The 17,717-nt window shown below is 37.7% G+C and overlaps 1 protein-coding gene across 1 annotated transcript; it reads right to left on the reverse strand.

Annotated features, from left to right (window-relative positions):
- Positions 1-5,652: 5,652 nt before the first annotated feature.
- Positions 5,653-6,957, reverse strand: LOC110275660 (uncharacterized). Its single transcript, XM_021131865.1, has 5 exons — positions 6,900-6,957; positions 6,684-6,835; positions 6,248-6,540; positions 6,104-6,176; positions 5,653-5,931 (listed from the first exon to the last, which is right to left on the reverse strand). Exons 1-5 carry the CDS (start codon positions 6,955-6,957, stop codon positions 5,653-5,655), a joined length of 855 nt encoding a protein of 284 aa, XP_020987524.1.
- Between the last annotated feature and the right edge of the window lie 10,760 nt (positions 6,958-17,717).

Genomic DNA, 17,717 nt, shown 5'->3' on the forward strand with positions numbered 1-17,717 from the left:
AAGGTTTTAATGGCGACCCATTTACCAGAATAGAGATAGACAGTAACTTGATGCACTCTTGAATCCATGCCCTCCATCTACAACCAAACTCCATCCTTTCTAACACAATATCAACAAAGATCCATTTTACCCTATTATAAGCTTTCTGGAAGTCCAGTTTGATGATCGTTGAGGCTTTCTTCCTCAGTTTTAACCATTGCACAGTTTTGCAAGTAATCAAAGCTTCATCATATATTTTTCTTCCTTTAACAAAGGTACTTTGAGATTTCCTAACTAATCTTGGCATGATTCTCCTTATCCTTCTAGTCAACACTTTAGATATTATCTTATAATCACATCTAACCATACTAATAAGCTTGAGATCTTTTATCTCTTTTGCTCCAACAAACTTCATAGCCAAAGCTATCCACGTTACATTAGAGTCTGTTGGTAACCTTGTCATTTGAAAAAATCTCATCACAGTTGCAGTAAACTTTGCTCTAATTGTCTCCCAGAACTTCTTGATAAAATTCATATTATATCCATCACTACCTAGGACTTTGGAAGATTTCACAATCCCATAATGCTTCTTTCACTTCCTCCACCGTTGGCATCATCTCAAGCGCTTCAGCATCTTCCACCTCTATCCGATGACCAGTCCATCTCAAAAGCTAATATTAGGAGGAGCTTCTTGATGGTATAGGTTTTTATAGAAATCCCTGATTGCAACCTTAATTCTTACCTGATTCCTCACTAGCCACCCATTAACCACCAATGTTTTAATTTGGTTATTCCTTCTTCTCGCCTAGGCAATATTGTGAAAGTATCTTGTGTTCTTATCCATCTCCATAGCATGTCGAGATCTAGATATTTGCTTTTAGTGAATATTCTGTCTAACATACCACTTCTCACAACACTTAACTAACGTCTTTCTCCTTGATTCCACTGTGCCATCATAGACTCCACTGCTAACTATATCATCTACCTTCTTTATCTCATTCACAAATTTTTTTATCTTCTCGGTTATATCTCCGAAATGCTATTTATGTCATCTCCCCAATGTTGTTGACAATGCTTTCAGTTTATCTAAGAATTGAATATCACATAATCCCCTCCACTCCTCTTTTACCATTTTTCGGAATCCTTCGTGCATAAACCATCTATAGCCGCTGCTGCATAACTCCGGCGTCCCACTATTTCATCTTATGCCATACCCACCTCTTGTTGGATATAATTTAATTTGCTTGTGCCTAGTTCAATCACTTTTTGACTATGTTGTTTTCCTTTGCTCAAGGTTCCGGTAGCGACAACACTGGCATCAGCCCCTCCATCCGCAACACCATTCTCCTCCATCATGTTGGCTTGTACCTGGACCATTATCGGTCCTCCATTTGACTTGCCCCCTGAGCCGCTTGGACGTCGTGCGTCTCCGTTCCTTATGCCCCTTTCGCCGCTCGGCTGCCGTGCAACTTCTACCCTAGTAACATCGCTGCACATTGTCTTCTACCCCAAAGGGGTCATGTCTTTATGCCGGTTACATTCAACCCAGTTAGGGAGCCCAGTCCCAGCTTCACTCATATGGGATTTCCCTTCCAAATTCTTATTAGTTCTCAGCCTTAAGTTATTGGGTTTATTTGCTCTCAGCCCAATAGTGAATCTTCTATTTGTTTCTAATTGTTCCCTTCTATATTCCTCATAATCACAAGATATAATGCAATCTAAATTCTCTAGTTGATTGATTTCAACAAATCCCTCAAAACTCTCTCTTTCCTTCGTTGCCGCAGTTGCCACACGTTGATTATTATTCTTTGAATGATTAAAATTTCATTCATTCAAGTCAATGTATGAGATTACATTTCTATCATTGTCTTTTTATCCTCCCTGCGTTCTTCTGCCATTAGCACTGCCGCTTGATCCCATTTATTCACCTGTTGCTCCACTCTATGGTTTTCTATGCTAATCATGTTATCGTGCTGCAAAACTTCTCTAGTCTCTATGTGTCTGCCGCCTTCATCAACCATTATCTCGGGAAAAAGCATTCTTCCTGATACACATCTCCATCCATCTCTTTCAGTAAGATATCAAATCTAATTTTATCTATTGTAATGTGAATCCACTCATGAATGATATCAAATACATACGTATCAATCAGAATTCGACCAACATTGAACGAATTGCTCGACTTCATTAAAGTATCAAATTTTACTACCTCCCCCCACTGCTCCCCTATGATTTGAAAAGTCTCCATTCAACATGCATGTATTGGTACTCCATAACACCCTAACCATACTCTTTTAGACTCACTCTATTCATTCTCGTCCCATCGCCACACTATGCAGAACAATTTTAATAAATCATTTATTTTGAAAGTGAATGCTGTAGCACCTTACCAGACTCATCTTTATGCTTAAGCCGTAAAACAGAGGTGATGTGGTATTACGACCTCTAAAATGAAAAGTGTACATATAATAGCAGAAAGAATAGAATAAACTAGGAGCCTTGAAGAACCATTGAAATAAAAATTGCCGGAATAAAAGCACAATGTTCAGAAAATGAGTTAACTTGCATACAAAGAAAACTAAAGCTATGAAGCATAATATAACAAAAGTAGGAATAGAGGGCCAAGGATACAAAATAACAAGCTCCTAACTCAGCCCCAAAGTCAAGGCTGGCCGAAGAATATATACATATCCGAAACCTAAATTTACATAAACAAAATCCTGTTTCTCCATAAGCCTCTAAGAGGGTCAAAAATAAAGGATCAAGTCTTGCGGAGAGAAAACTAAGTACGTATATATACATAACTGTACAACAAAATAACTCGATAACCAATTCACTTTAAAAGTCCAGATGCCTAACGAGGTGCCTCTTGCCTTGCATCTGAAAAACAACAACATAGTATGGGATGAGAACCAGAGGTTCTCAGCATGGTAAAGGTATCACACATATAAGATATAAGGTCCTGAGAATACCAGAGACAATCCTAGAACACCAACACATAGATTATAAAGCTTAAAGTATTAAACAGAAGCCATAAAAGGTGGTTTTTTAAGAGTATCTAAGCCTAACTTAACTTAATCTTAAATCTAGCCTTACCGCCTTTCCACCATACCTCCATCTCCGACGACATATCACAGACAAATAAGAAGATAAAGGAAAACACAAGAAGGTTACAAGTACTACAAGAAGCAAATATACATTTAACATAGCAAATACACTTAGGCACACCCAGTCAATGCATAAACAAGTAATTCAAGTAATGTGCACATGATGCATGGCTGTCCTATGGCTGATGAGTCTCATCTGTCGGTTATCAAGCCAACCCGAAAAATCTGGTTTGCTAAACCTTTGGACTATCCCTCGATGTGCATCCCTAAGAGTCTATCCATAACTTTTTCTCAAATAATCAATATTTCTCAATGGGGGTAACATTCTCCGGAATTTATAAGTGTCCGGTCACCCTTACGTCATAGGGTGAACAGAGTATCGAGTTTTTGACCTGGTACACGTAGTGGCAAGCCATGGTACTTTATCCAGGGAATCTCGTATCTCAGATAATTTAATTTATCAAGACAACTTTTATACATAATCATTCATAGCATTTTATAATTCAATTCTTCACTTTCTCAGCTTTACTTCACTTCCAAGTTATCTCCACTTCCTAACTTCATCTGATTATCAGGTTTAGTACTATTATTTATGACTAAAGGAATGAAAATAGAGGTTTAGAAGTCTGAAATAGGGTTTAAAACTCTGAAAACCATGGTTGCTGCAATAGGGGTCACACGTATGTGTGGCTCACGCGTACGCGTGGTAGTGTAAAAAAGCAACTCGCGCGTGCATCCCCTTATCATGCGTAAGCGTAAATGAATACTTTGTGTCACGCGTACGCGTGAGCCATGTGTACGCGTGGACATGCATGCTGGTCCATTACACGTACGCATAGGGCTACTCGCGTATGCACAGTTAAAAATTCCATGCGACGCGTACATGTGGACGTATGTTTTTCCAAAAACCTTATTAGGCAGAAAGCTGCAGAATTACATAATTTTTAACCAAACTTCCGACGCACATAACTTAATCATTTTAAATCGTTTTTCATCCGTTCTTTGAACAACATAAACTTCACGAACCCAGTTTTCATTTAAAATAAGTTGGAAACAAATTGAGAGTCCGAAAGCCAAGTTATAGTTTGCCGAAGTTTGGCCCAAAACAAAATTTTGCAAAACTCCTTAAACCTTATTTTCATTCAAAATCTGCATTCTATTCATCACCAAACCTGCTAATACCAACACAATATGCTAGCAACAAAACTTTACACCATTTTATCAACCATCATTCATTAACATTACACAATCTCACATTTCAAAAACTCCATCATGCTCTCATTGATTTTGTATGTAATCATATAATCACCAACTCAACCATGTTCCATATTAACATCAATATAACAAACAATCTTCATCACATAACCAAATCACATCATAAATATCAAGGATACTAAGCATTGTACATCTTCATGCATTCCAGCTTATCCTATGGTCATCTAGCCTTAGTTTTCACAGAACATTATATATTAAATGCACAAAACCTAAACCATACCTTGGCCAGTTTCCTCATAATGATCAAGGCAACTTATTAAAACAAACACAGCCCCAAAAACTTTAACAAAACACTAGTGTTCAGCTTCCTCCAAGTTTCAATATCCACAATTTCAAGCCCAAATTATTTATTCACAACCTAATACACATTCACAACACATATATACCCAATTTAATACCCAAGGCATAAATTTAGTAAATTAAATAGGATTTACAATATCCTCACCTTACCCAAGCTTCGTATAAGTAAGAGTAAACGTTTTTCTCAAGCTAATTGGATCCTAAAACACCAAAGAGCAAAGAAATTAAATACCTCTACATAATTTTCAAAAATTGGGGGAAGGACTAGCTGAGAACAATAAAGTGAGTTACCTATGAAATTGTTCCAATAGAAATCTAGAGCTCGGCGTAATGGTCGTGTGGCCACAAATAGTGGGGCGAACGGAGCTCAGACGGAGGAGATACGGGGATTTGAATTTACCGTAAGGGTTTGGAAGTGTTTTCCGTTTCTCCTTTCCCCTATTGTGTTTCAGTGCTGCATCTGCTGAATTTGTGGAAGAAGAGAGGCTTGGGCTCATTTAAGTGTTGGGTCGGTTGGGCCCACGGGCTCGATTTGGACCCGGTTTAACTAGTTTAGCCCGTTCAGTCCAATTTTGGGCCGAATTCTTCGAAATTTGTGTCAAAATTCTCGTTTTGATGAGCTCTATCTTAATTTAATATAATATTCACATTTCTAATTCTCTTTATTGAAAATTAATTTATTGACTAATTATTTACTAATTTAACGGGATTTACATCCTACCCACCTAACAAAGAATTTTGCCCTCAAAATTTAAATTTAGTTACTTGAGAAGAGGTGTGGGTAGTCTTTTTGCATATCTGATTCGAGTTCCCAAGTATGTTCCTCAATACCAGCTCGACTCCAAGCTACTTTTACCAGTGATACTTCCTTCCCGCGCAATCGTTTATTGCTAGTGTCATCAATCCTCACCGGAATTATTGGAAGTGTTAGATCTTCTCTCACTTGAATCGGTTCCGGTTCTAGAACATGACTTGCGTCAGGAGTATACTTTCAAAGTTGTGATACATGAAACACGTCGTGCAGGTTTGAAAGATATAGCGGTAAAGCAATCCTATAAGCCACCGGCCCAGTTCTTTTCAGGATCTCGAATGGTCCAATATAACGGGGATTTAATTTCTTAGTCTTAATGGCTCTTCCCACTCCAGTGGTTGGTGTAACCTTCAGAAATACATGCTCTCCTTCTTCAAACTCCAAAGGCTTTTGCCTTTGGTCAGTATAGCTCTTTTGACGGCTTTGGGCTATAAGCATTTGGTTACAAATCTTCTTTATCTGCTCAGTAGTTTCAGCTATCATCTCAGGCCCTAATAAACTTCTTTCTCTAGTTTCATACCAACATAGCGGGGATTGACATTTCCTGCCATATAAAGCCTCAGCCATTCCGATGCTCGCATGGTAGCTATTGTTATAAGCAAACTCCACTAGTAGCATATATCGATCTTACCTTGCCAACTGGTCCAAAACACAAGCCCTTAGCATATCCTCCAATTTCTGGATATTTCTCTCTGATTGACCATCTATTTGAGGGTGATATGCAGTACTCAAACTTAACTGAGTTCCAAATGCATGCTGAAAGGCTTTTCAGAACCTTGATATGAAATGAGGATCTCTGTCAGATATAATGGTAGAAGGCACGCCGTGCAATCTGACAATCTCTTTGATGTACATTCGAGCCAATTCTTCCATTGTGCAACTTATTCGGATGGGAAGAAAGTGAGTTGATTTTGTTAGTCGATCCACAACCACCCAAATAGCGTCATAACTAGTCCGAGTCCTAGGCAAACCTGTCACAAAATCCATTGCGATATTCTCCCGTTTCCATTGTGGAATCTCTAAAGGCTGAAGGGTTCTCGATGGTCTCTGATGCTCAATTTTAACTTTCTGACATGTTAAACATTTAGATACATACAATGCCACATCATTCTTCATTCCTAGCCACCAGAACATCAATTTTAAATCTTGATACATTTTGGTGCTTCCTGGATGGATTGAAAACCTGCTCTTATGAGCTTCTTTTAAGATACTTTGTCGTAGTCTCTGACATCTGGCACAATAATCCGGTTCTTGAATCTCAATAAACCATCCTTATCTTCTGACACTCTCCACTGTTTTCCTTGCTCAATTGCCGGCAATACCTTACGTATCGCTTCACCATCTTGATGAGCCTTCTGAAGTTCTAATTTAAAATCACTTGAAATTTACAACTGACTTAAACACATATTTCTGGATTCTTTCCTAACTCGCAGTTTCAAACCTTGAAATGCCTTTAGTAACCCTTCTTCTCATAGCATCATCCATGCTACGTATAAAGATTTTTTACTTAAGGCGTCTGCCACAACGTTCGCTTTTCCAGGATGGTAATTCAATTCAAAATCATAGTCTTTCAGAAGGTCCATCCACTTCCTCTGACGTATATTCAACTTTTTCTGCTCAAAGAGATACTTCAAACTCTTATGGTCTAAGAAAATGTGGAACTTAACGCCATAGAGATAATGCCACCAGATTTTCAGAGCAAACACAATAGCAGCAAGTTCTAAGTCGTGAGTCGGATAGTTCATCTCATGCGGCCTTAATTGTCATGAGGCGTATGCTACAACATTTCGTTGCTGCATCAGAACACACCCCAAACCCTTTAATGATGTATCACAGTACACTTCAAACGATTCACTTGGCTCAGGCAATACCAACACGGGTGCAGTAGTCAACCTTTGCTTCAATGCTTGAAAACTCGCTTTGCACTCCGAAGTCCAAACAAAAGGTGTATCCTTCCTAGTCAACTTAGTTAAAGGTAAGGCGAGCTATGAAAATTCCTTAATGAATCTTCGATAATACCCTGCCAATCCTAGGAAACTCTTTATCTCAGTCACTAAAGTTGGTTGCTCCCAATTCATCACTGCTTCTACCTTAGCAGGATCCACAGCTATTCCTTGCTTGCTCACTAGGTGACCGAGAAACTTCACCTCACTCTTTCAAAACTCGCATTTAGATAACTTAGCATATAACTTCTTGTCTTTCAGAATTTGCATCACAGTTCGCAAGTGATCAGCATGCTCTTCTTCAGTCTTATAGTAAACAAGGATATCATCAATGAAGACAATAACAAACTTGTCTAGGTACGACCGAAAAATCCTGTTCATATAATCCATGAATATTTCCGGGGCATTGGTTAACCCAAAAACATCACCATATACTCATAATGATGATAACGTGTCCTAAAAGCAATTTTTGGAATATCTTCATCTCTATCCCTTATCTGATGATACCCGGATCGTAAATCAATCTTAGAAAACACACCAGCACCTTGTAATTGATCCACTAGGTCATCGATTCTAGGTAATGGATATTTATTCTTCACAGTAATTTTATTCAGTTGTCGATAATCAACACACAAGCACATACTTCCGTCCTTTTTCTTTACCAGTAACACTGGCGCTCCCCACGGAAAAACACTTGGTCGAATTAAATGCTTACCCAATAGATCTTCCAGTTAAGCCTTCAATTCAACCATTTCTAAAGGTAACATCCTATACGGAGTAATCGAAATTAGACCGGCTCCAGGCACTAACTCAATTACGAATTCAACCTCCCAGTTAGGTTGAAATTCATTAATATCATCCGAAAATATGTCAGGAAATTCGTATACAACCTGAATCTGCTCTAAACTCTGATCATCACCTGATACTCCTACAGTTAATAACATAATACCCTGACATTCAGTTCTAGAACAATTTACTATCATAGAGTTCAAATAGTAACTATTCACCACAATCGGCGCTTCTGACCCTTCCGGCATAAAATGTATTGACTTCTCATAACAATCAAGCAAAACATGATTCTTGGATAACCAATGCAATCCCAAGATGAGACCTAGACTAGTCATCGGCAAAAAAATAAATCATGCACAAATTCACGTTGTTGTACTCGAAATGGAACTTGTGGACATCCTAACCTAGTCACCATAGCTTCATAAGTAGCATTATGTACTTTCAAATCATAACCTAAAATCACCATCCTCAATCCTAATTCATTAGCTTTTTCAAATGCAACAAATGAATGAGTTTCTCATGAATCAAATAAAGCATTTAAGATTGTACCAGCCATTTTACATTTACTTCTAATCAGTGTCTCGGATCCCTCAGCACAGGCTACAGTAGTGGTGTACACTCTCCCTGGCTGTTGTGCTCTACCAATCTCATACTTCTTTTTCTTCAGATAATTACTGGCCAAGTGCTCGGGCTGTCTACAAAAATAACATACCCCAAGTCCTGATCTACACAGAACTCCAAGATGATACTTCCCGCACCTCTGAGAGTTCAAATCCTGCTGTGCTGCTGATAAACCACTATTTTGTGATATTTCTTGTACTCAATTGAGTGATTTTTATCAAGTCTTTGCTCACTTATTCATATAAATTGATTGGTTTTACAATTCCTTCCTTATTCTTTGATGTATGTGAAAACATGTTTCCTGGACCTTAAAACTTTAATTTTAATTATCCTTTATCACCATTCGATGCCGTATTCCGTGTGTTAAGTGTTTTCAGAGATTATAGGGCAGGAATGGCTTAGAGGATGGAGAGGAACCTTGCAAAAAAAATGGAAAGAACATAAGAAACTAAGGAGATAACCAGTGAGCAACAACGCGCACGCATGGCTCACATGTGCGCGCGACATGGAGAAAATTGCAGTGATGCGTGCGCGTGCCTGATGCGTACACGTGGATTGGAGTTCTGCAATATGACGCGAGCGCGTGCATGACGCGAATGTGTGACATGCCAAAACGACCAGCGATGCGGACGCGTGACTGATGCATACGCGTGACATGCGCGATCTACAGAATTAACAGAAAAAATGATGGGGGCAATTTCTGGGCTGTTTCTGACCCATTTTTCATCCCAAAAAACACAGATTAGAGGCTATAAAGTGGGAGAATCAATTCATTCATATATACAACTTTTCATTCACATAATTTTAGGTTTTAGATGTAGTTCTCTAGAGAGAGAGGCTCTCTCCTCTCTCTTAGGTTTTAGGATTAGGATTTCTTCTTCTCAATTCCAGGTTCAATGTTCTTTTAATTTAGTTTCTCTTTTATTTGTTTATGAACTCCATGTTAGATTTGATTTCTTTATTTAATGCAATTTGAGGTATTTCATATTTATGATTTTAGTTTAGCTTTTTACATTCTTAGCTTATGTTGAGTAATTAAAGACACTTGAGTTATCAAACTCCTTGTTGATTGAAAATTGAAATTCTTTGCTGATTGATTTGAATTCCCCTAACTCTAGTATTTTCTTAGGAATTGACTAGGACTTGAGGAATTAAATTGATTTATCCACTTAACATACCTTCATAGTTAGAGGTTGACCAAGTGGGAGCAAAAGCCAATTCTCATCACAGTTGATAAGGATAACTAGGATAGGACGTCTAGTTCTTATACCTTGCAAGGGTTTTCATGATAATTAGTTTACTTCCTTGTGATTTACATTCCTTGTTCAAACCTTTCAAAAACCCAAAAAGATACTTTTCTCATAACGAATAATAATACACCTCCCTGCAATTCCTTGAGAGACGACCCGAGGTTTAAATACTTCGGTTATTAATTTTTATTGGGTTTGCTTTAGTGACAAACAAGTTTTTGTACGAAAGGATTTTTGTTGGTTTAGAAGCTATACTTTCAACGAGAACTTAATTGTGAAATTCTAGACCACACAAGAATCTGTTCGTCAGCTGCTTTCCAAACCTTCTTCCTTGATTAACATTAGAATTCGGCCTTCTGTAATTGCCCTGACCTTGATTCTACTGCGGAATAAAGCCTCCACGCTTGAAATTCCTACTTCTCGGAGCAAAGTTTCTCCCTGAAGTCTTTTGAAAGGGCACCCTCAAAATTCCTTTCTCTACTGCAGCCTTCCTCACACATTCCTCAGCCAACCTACTCTTATTCACCATTTCAGAAAACATTCTGATCTCCATTGGTGTAACAAAGCTCAGAATATCGCTCCGAAGACCTCCCTCATATTTAATACATTTTCACTCAACAAAATCTTCAGGCGCACCTTGACAGATATGAGAAAAGCGACATAACTCTTCAAACCTGCTAGTATACTCAGTAACAGTCATTTAACCTTACTTTAATTGCATTAATTCAAGTTCCTTGGCGTTTCTGAGTGAATCAGGAAAGTATTTTTTATAAAACTCTATTCAGAAGACTTCCCAAGGAATCACAGCGCCATCTGGCTGCAGGATACATCGTGTTCTCTGCCACCAATATTGAGCCTCACCTTGCAGCTGATAAGTTCCAAACTCAACCCATTGTTCCTCAGGAACTTGTTGAGCTTGCAGTGTCTGTTCCATAGCCTGAATCCAATTATCTGCATCAGTGGGATTTGAGGTTTCCCTGAAGGTCAGAGGGTGAACTTTCAGAAATGTTGCAAGTGTCATAGGGCCTTTTTCGTCATTATTATTCCCGTGATTACCCTGGTTTATTTGATTACCTAGTTCCTCGGCTGTCGCCTGCATAGCTGCAGCCATATTTCCCAGGGTAGCCATAAACTCTATTGGGTCATTCCCAGCCAGGCCAGGAGTAACGGTGCGTATCCTACCTCTACCTCGCCCGCGACCGCGTCTGCGAGTCGACATCTGGTCCCTATACACACCAAATAAGTGATATTAAGTTGATCAGTCTCAATATTGCTGGTCTAATGCTTTAAGTTCCAAATGCATGCTCACAAATGTTTAGGCCATATATATCAGTCAGATATCCTAATAGCACATAAAAATATATACAGAGAATGCACAAAAGCATAACTAGTCCGTCTTTCAAGCTCTATAGGAACGAACTGCTCTGATACCATAATATAACACCCTACCACACTTAGCTTTACGCTTAAGCTATAAAATAGAAGTGATGTGGTATTCCGACCTCTAAAATGAAAAGTGTACATATAATAGCAAAAAGAATAGAATAAAGTAGGAGCCTTGAAGAATCGTTGAAATAAAAATATGGAATAAAAGCGCAATGTTCAGAAAACGAGTTAACTTGCGTATAAAGAAAACTATAGCTATGAAGCAAAATATAACAAAAGTAGGAATCGAGGGCCAAGGATACAAAAAAACAAGCTCCTAACTCAGCCCACGATGTCAAGGCTGGCCGGAGAATATATACACATATATATTCATATCCAAAACCCAACTTTACATAAGCCTCTAAGAGTGTCAAAGGGAAAGGATAAAGTCTTGCGAAGAGGGAACTAAGTACGTATATATACATAAATGTACAACAAAATAACCCGATAATCACTTCGCTTCAGAACTCCAGACGTCTAACGAGGTGCCTCTCGACCTGAATCTGAAAAATAACAACATAGTATGGGGTGAGAACTAGAGGTTCTCAGCATGGTAAAGGTGCCACAAATATAAGATATAAGGTCCTGGGAATGCCAGAGGCAATCCTAGAACACCAACACTCAAAATACAAAGCTTAAAGTATTAAATAGAAGCCACAAAAGGTGATTTTCTAAGAGTATCTAAGCCTAACTTAACTTCATCTTAAATCTAGTCTTACCGCCTTTCCACCATACCTCCATCTCTAACAACATATCACAGACAAATAAGCAGATAAAGTCAAACACAAGAAGGTTACAAATACTGCAGGTAGCAAATATACATTTAACATAGCAAATACACTTAGGCACACCTAGTTAATGCACAAACATGTAATTCAAGTAATATGCACATGATGTATGCTGTCCTATTGCTGATGAGTCTCATCTGTCGGTTATCAGGCCAACCTGACAAGTCCGGTTTGCTAAACCTTTAGACTGTCCCTCGACGTGCATCCCCAATAGTCTATGCATAGCTTTTTCTCAAATAATCAATATTGCTCAATGGGGGTAATATTTCCCGGAATTTATAAGTGTCTGGTCACCCTTACGTCGTAGGGTCAACATAGTAACGAGTTTTCAACTTGGTACACGTAGTGACAAGCCATGGTACTTTACCCAGGGAATATCGTATCTCAGATCATTTAATTAATCAAGCCAAGTATTATACATAATCATTCATAACATTTCATAATTCAATTCTTCACTTTCTCAGCTTTACTTCACATCCAAGTTATCCCCACTTCCTAACTTCATCTGATTATCAGGTTTGGTACTATTATTTATGACTAAAAGAATAAAAATAGATATTTAGAAGTTTGAAATAGGGTTTAAAACTCAGAAAACCATGTTTGCTGGAATAGGGGCCATGCATACGCGTGTGAGTGTAAAAAAGCAGCTCGCGCGCATCCCCATATCATGCGTACGCATAAATGAATACTTCGGGTCACGCGTACGCATGAACTATGCATACGCGTGGACATGCATGCTGGTTGATGAGCGGATAATTTATACGCTTTTTGGCATTATTTTTAGCATGCTTTTAGTATGTTTTAGTTAGTTTTTATTATATTTTTATTAGTTTTTATTTAAAATTCACTTTTCTGGACTTTACTATGAGTTTGTGTGTTTTTTTGTGATTTCAGGTATTTTCTGGCTGAAATTGAGGGACCTGGGCAAAAATCTGATTCAGAGGCTGAAAAAAGGGCTGTAGATGCTGTTGGATTCTGACCTCCCTGCACTCGAAGTAGATTTTCTGGAGCTACATAAGCCCAATTAGCGCACTCTCAATTGCTTTGGGAAGTAGACATCCAGGGCTTTCCAGCAATATATAATAGTCCATACTTTGCCTGAGATTTGATGGCCCAAATACGCGTTCCAAGTCAGCTTCAGAATTCCCGGCGTTAAACGCCGGAACTGGCACAAAAGTGGGAGTTAAACGCCCAAACTGGCACAAAAGTTGGCGTTTAACTCCAAGAAAAGTCTCTACACATGGAAGCTTCAATGCTCAGCCCAAGCACACACCAAGTGGGCCCGGAAGTGGATTTTTACGTCATTTACTCATTTCTGTAAACCCTAGGCTACTAGTTCTCTATAAATAGGACATTTTGCTATTGTATTTGGAGAATCTTTCAATCTTCGGATCATCTTTTGATCATGCTTTTATGATTGAACCCTCCTTGGGAGGCTGGCCATTCAGCCATGCCTAGACCTTGTTCTTATGTATTTTCAACGGTAGAGTTTCTACACACCATAGATTAGGGTGTGGAGCTCTGCTGTACCTCGAGTATTAATGCAATTACTATTGTTCTTCTATTCAATTCAGCTTATTTTTGTTCTAAGATATCACTTGTTCCTCAACTTGATGAATGTGATGACCCGTGACACTCATCATCATTCTCACCTATGAACGTGTGCCTGACAACCACCTCCGTTCTACCTTAGATTGAGTGGATATCTCTTGGATTCCTTAATCAGAATCTTCATGGTATAAGCTAGAATCCATTGGCGGCCATTCTTGAGAATCCGGAAGGTCTAAACCTTATCTGTGGTATTCTGAGTAGGATTCAGGGATTGAATGACTGTGACGAGCTTCAAACTCGCGATTGTGGGGCGTTAGTGACAGACGCAAAAGAATCACTGGATTCTATTCCGACATGATCGAGAACCGACAGATGAATAGCCGTACTGTGACAGAGCGCGTTGAACATTTTCACTGAGAGGACGGGACTGTAGCCATTGACAACGGTGATGCCCAACATACAGCTTGCCATGGAAAGGAGTAAGAAGGATTGGATGAAGACAGTAGGAAAGCAGAGAGACAGAAGGGACAAAGCATCTCCATACGCTTATCTTAAATTCTCACCAATGAATTACATAAGTATCTCTATCTTTATCTTTATGTTTTATTCATACATCATCCATAACCATTTGAGTCTGCCTGACTAAGATTATCCTCCATAACCATTTGAATCCGCCTGACTGAGATTTACAAGATGACCATAGCTTGCTTTATACCAACAATCTCCGTGGGATCGACCCTTACTCGCGTAAGGTTTATTACTTGGACGACCCAGTGCACTTGCTGGTGGTTAGTTGTGCGAAGTTGTGATAAAGAGTTGAGATTGCAATTGAGCGTACCATGTTGATGGCGCCATTGATGATCACAATTTCGTGCACCATTGGTCCATTACGCGTATGCATAGGGCTACTCGTGTACGCATAGGGCTACTTGCATACGCACAGTTAAAAATTCCATGCCACGCGTACGCGTAGACGTACGTTTTTCCAAAAACCTGATTAGGCAGAAAGCTGCAGAATTACATAATTTTTAACCAAACTTCTGACACACGTAACTTAATCATTTTAAATCGTTTTTCATCCATTCTTCAAACGACATAAACTTCACAAACCCAATTTTCATTGGAAACAAGTTGGAAATAGATTGAGGGTCCAGAAGCAAAGTTATATCTCGCCGAAGTTTGGCCCAAAACCAAATTTTGCAAAACTCCTTAAACTTTATTTTCATTCAAAATCTCCATTCTATTCATCACCAAACCTGCCACTACCAACACAATATGCCCGCAATAAAGCCCACCATTTTATCAATCATCATTCATTAACATTACACAATCTCACATTTCAACAACTCCATCATGCTATCATTGAATATATATGTAATCATATAATCACCAACTCAACCATGTTCCATATTAACACCAATAAAACAACAATTTTCGTCACAAAACCAAATCACATCATAAATATCAAGGATACTAAGCATTGTACATTTCTGTGCATTCCAGTTTATTTTATGGTCATCTAGCCTAAGTTTTCACAGAACATTATATATTAAATGCACGAAACCTAAACCATACCTTGGCTAGTTTCCTCGTAGTGATCAAGGCAACTTATTAAAACAGACACAACCCCAAAAACTTCAACAAAATTCAGTGTTCAGCTTTCTCCAAATTCCAATATTCATAATTTCAAGCTCCAATTATTTATTCACAACTTAATACACATTCATAACACATATATACCCAATTTAATACCCAAGGCATAAATTCAGTAAATTAAATAGGATTTATGGGATTCTCACCTTACCCAAGATTTGTATAAGCAAGAGTAAACATTTTCCTCAAGCTAATTGGATCCTAAACTACCAAAGAGCAAAGAAATTCAATACCTCCACATAATTTTTGAAAATTGGTGGAAGGAGTGGATGAGAAAAATAAAGTGAGTTACCTATGAAATTGTTCCAATAGAAACGTAGAGCTCAACGCGGTGGTCGCGTGGCCGTAAACGGTGCGGCGATCAGAGCTTGAACGGAAGAGATACATGGATTTGAATTTACCGTAAGGGTTTGGAAGTGTTTTTCGTTTCTCCTTTCCCCTATTGTTTTTCAGCACTGCATCTGCTGAATTGGGGGAAGAAGAGAGGCTTGGATTCACTTAAGTGTTGGGCCGGTTGGGCCCACGGGTTCGGTTTGGGTCTCGGTTCGACTCGTTCGGTCCAATTTTGGGCCGAATTCTTCGATATTAGTGTCAAAATTTTCGTTTTGATGAGCTCTAACCTAATTTAATATAATATTCACATTTCTAATTTTTTTATTAAAAATAAATTTATTGACTAATTATATACTAATTTAACGGAGTTTACAAATGCAGTGTCAGCACTAAGCATCGCTTTGTATGCTCCCAATTCCCGTACATGTGTTATGCATGGCCATATATTATGAATCTTATGCCGCAGTGCCGAAAAGTTGATTGCCTTCTTTGTACCTCTCACAATGCTTTGTTGCAGCTATACCACATTCTCATTCACTATTGATGCTTCTATCTTCTTAGTCCATCCATTTTTATTTGGGTCTTTATCCAGTGCAACCCTTCTAGGAGACTCTACATTCTCCTCTACTACTCTTTGTCTCCTTTCAATCTGAATTTTTCTTCCACCACCATTTCTACTTGTTTCCTCTTTGTTGCTCTTCGTGTTCTTCATATCGCTCCCTTCTGTACTTCGCTTTTCCAATAAAAATCCGTCTTCCTCTCAATACTATACTATTCATATCTGCAATAGCCTTTAAAGCTCCACTCTTCATAGTATATCATATAAACGCAAACAAGTAAATCTGTCTATTCTTATTCTTTCGTGACAAATAAATATCTATAATTCTGTCAGTTTATTTAAACATGCTAAAAAGTTCTCATTTTGATATATCTTCTAAAAAATTGTCCACAAAAACTGAGAAGAATCAAATTCCAATCAATGATACTCCTCTTTGTTTCGAACCTTAGGATTTTTTCCATGATGTTTTATGTTCCCAGCCCGATCCCCTCGGTTTTTTCCCACCTCACTCTCTCTCACTTTCTCATCAGTTATGTTTACTCTCATAGTAATATTATCCTATAATTCATACTGGCCAACTCAATAATAAATATGTCAGCATAAATCAATTCTATGAACCAAAAATTAAATTAGCACAAATATATTAAATTTTCATACCTAATAGCCAATGGAAACATGGGTATATTCCTGATGCTTGAGCTCTAGGAAACTTGTGGTATATCTAGGACACCAATAAAAATACATCTGGCAGTATGTGTCATGTTGCGATGGGTCGCACTTAATATAAAGAGTGTTATATTCATGCAAAAACGTAACAATCGAACTCCAAGATAGCTAATGATATCTATCAAAGTTAGCTAATAAAAAAAACTATCTCACACAGTGACAAATCCAGAAGTTTTAAGTTGTGGGGGCACACATATAACATATAAGAATAACAAAAATTTTTACATAAATATACCGAATTATATAAATAAAATAATATAAAATTATTAAATATTCAATAATTTTTTATTATTCATATTAGTATATTATTCATATTTAAAATTTAATATTATTAAATGTTAAATACATATAGATAGATAAATAGAAGTACAAAATTCTTTATTAACAAATTTTTTAAATAATTTTTATTCAACTTATGTTTGAGAATTAATTATCGAAATACATATGTAGTTTATTAGTAAATGTTGAAGTTGAGTAAAAAAATATAAACTTCAACTAAAAATTTATTATTATCACAATGTTCTATTTTTTATTAAATTAGTTTAATATATAGGGTCTTGATAATATGTATTCTAAAGACATATTTTAAAAATAAACTATAATAAGT

The sequence above is a fragment of the Arachis duranensis genome, chromosome 9 (assembly GCF_000817695.3).
Source record: "Arachis duranensis cultivar V14167 chromosome 9, aradu.V14167.gnm2.J7QH, whole genome shotgun sequence".
Lineage (NCBI taxonomy): Eukaryota > Viridiplantae > Streptophyta > Magnoliopsida > Fabales > Fabaceae > Arachis > Arachis duranensis.

Excerpts from the sequence above, each read along its gene's own strand:
- LOC110275660 (XM_021131865.1), bottom strand. The coding sequence starts at position 6,957 with ATGGATGATGCTATGAGAAGAAGGGTTACTAAAGGCATTTCAAGGTTT. Across the intron at positions 6,541-6,683 it reads ATGTCAGAGACTACGACAAA|AAAGTTAAAATTGAGCATCA; the intron begins GTATCTTAAAAG and ends TTAACATGTCAG. Across the intron at positions 5,932-6,103 it reads GTTTTGGACCAGTTGGCAAG|ATAAAGAAGATTTGTAACCA; the intron begins GTAAGATCGATA and ends ACTACTGAGCAG.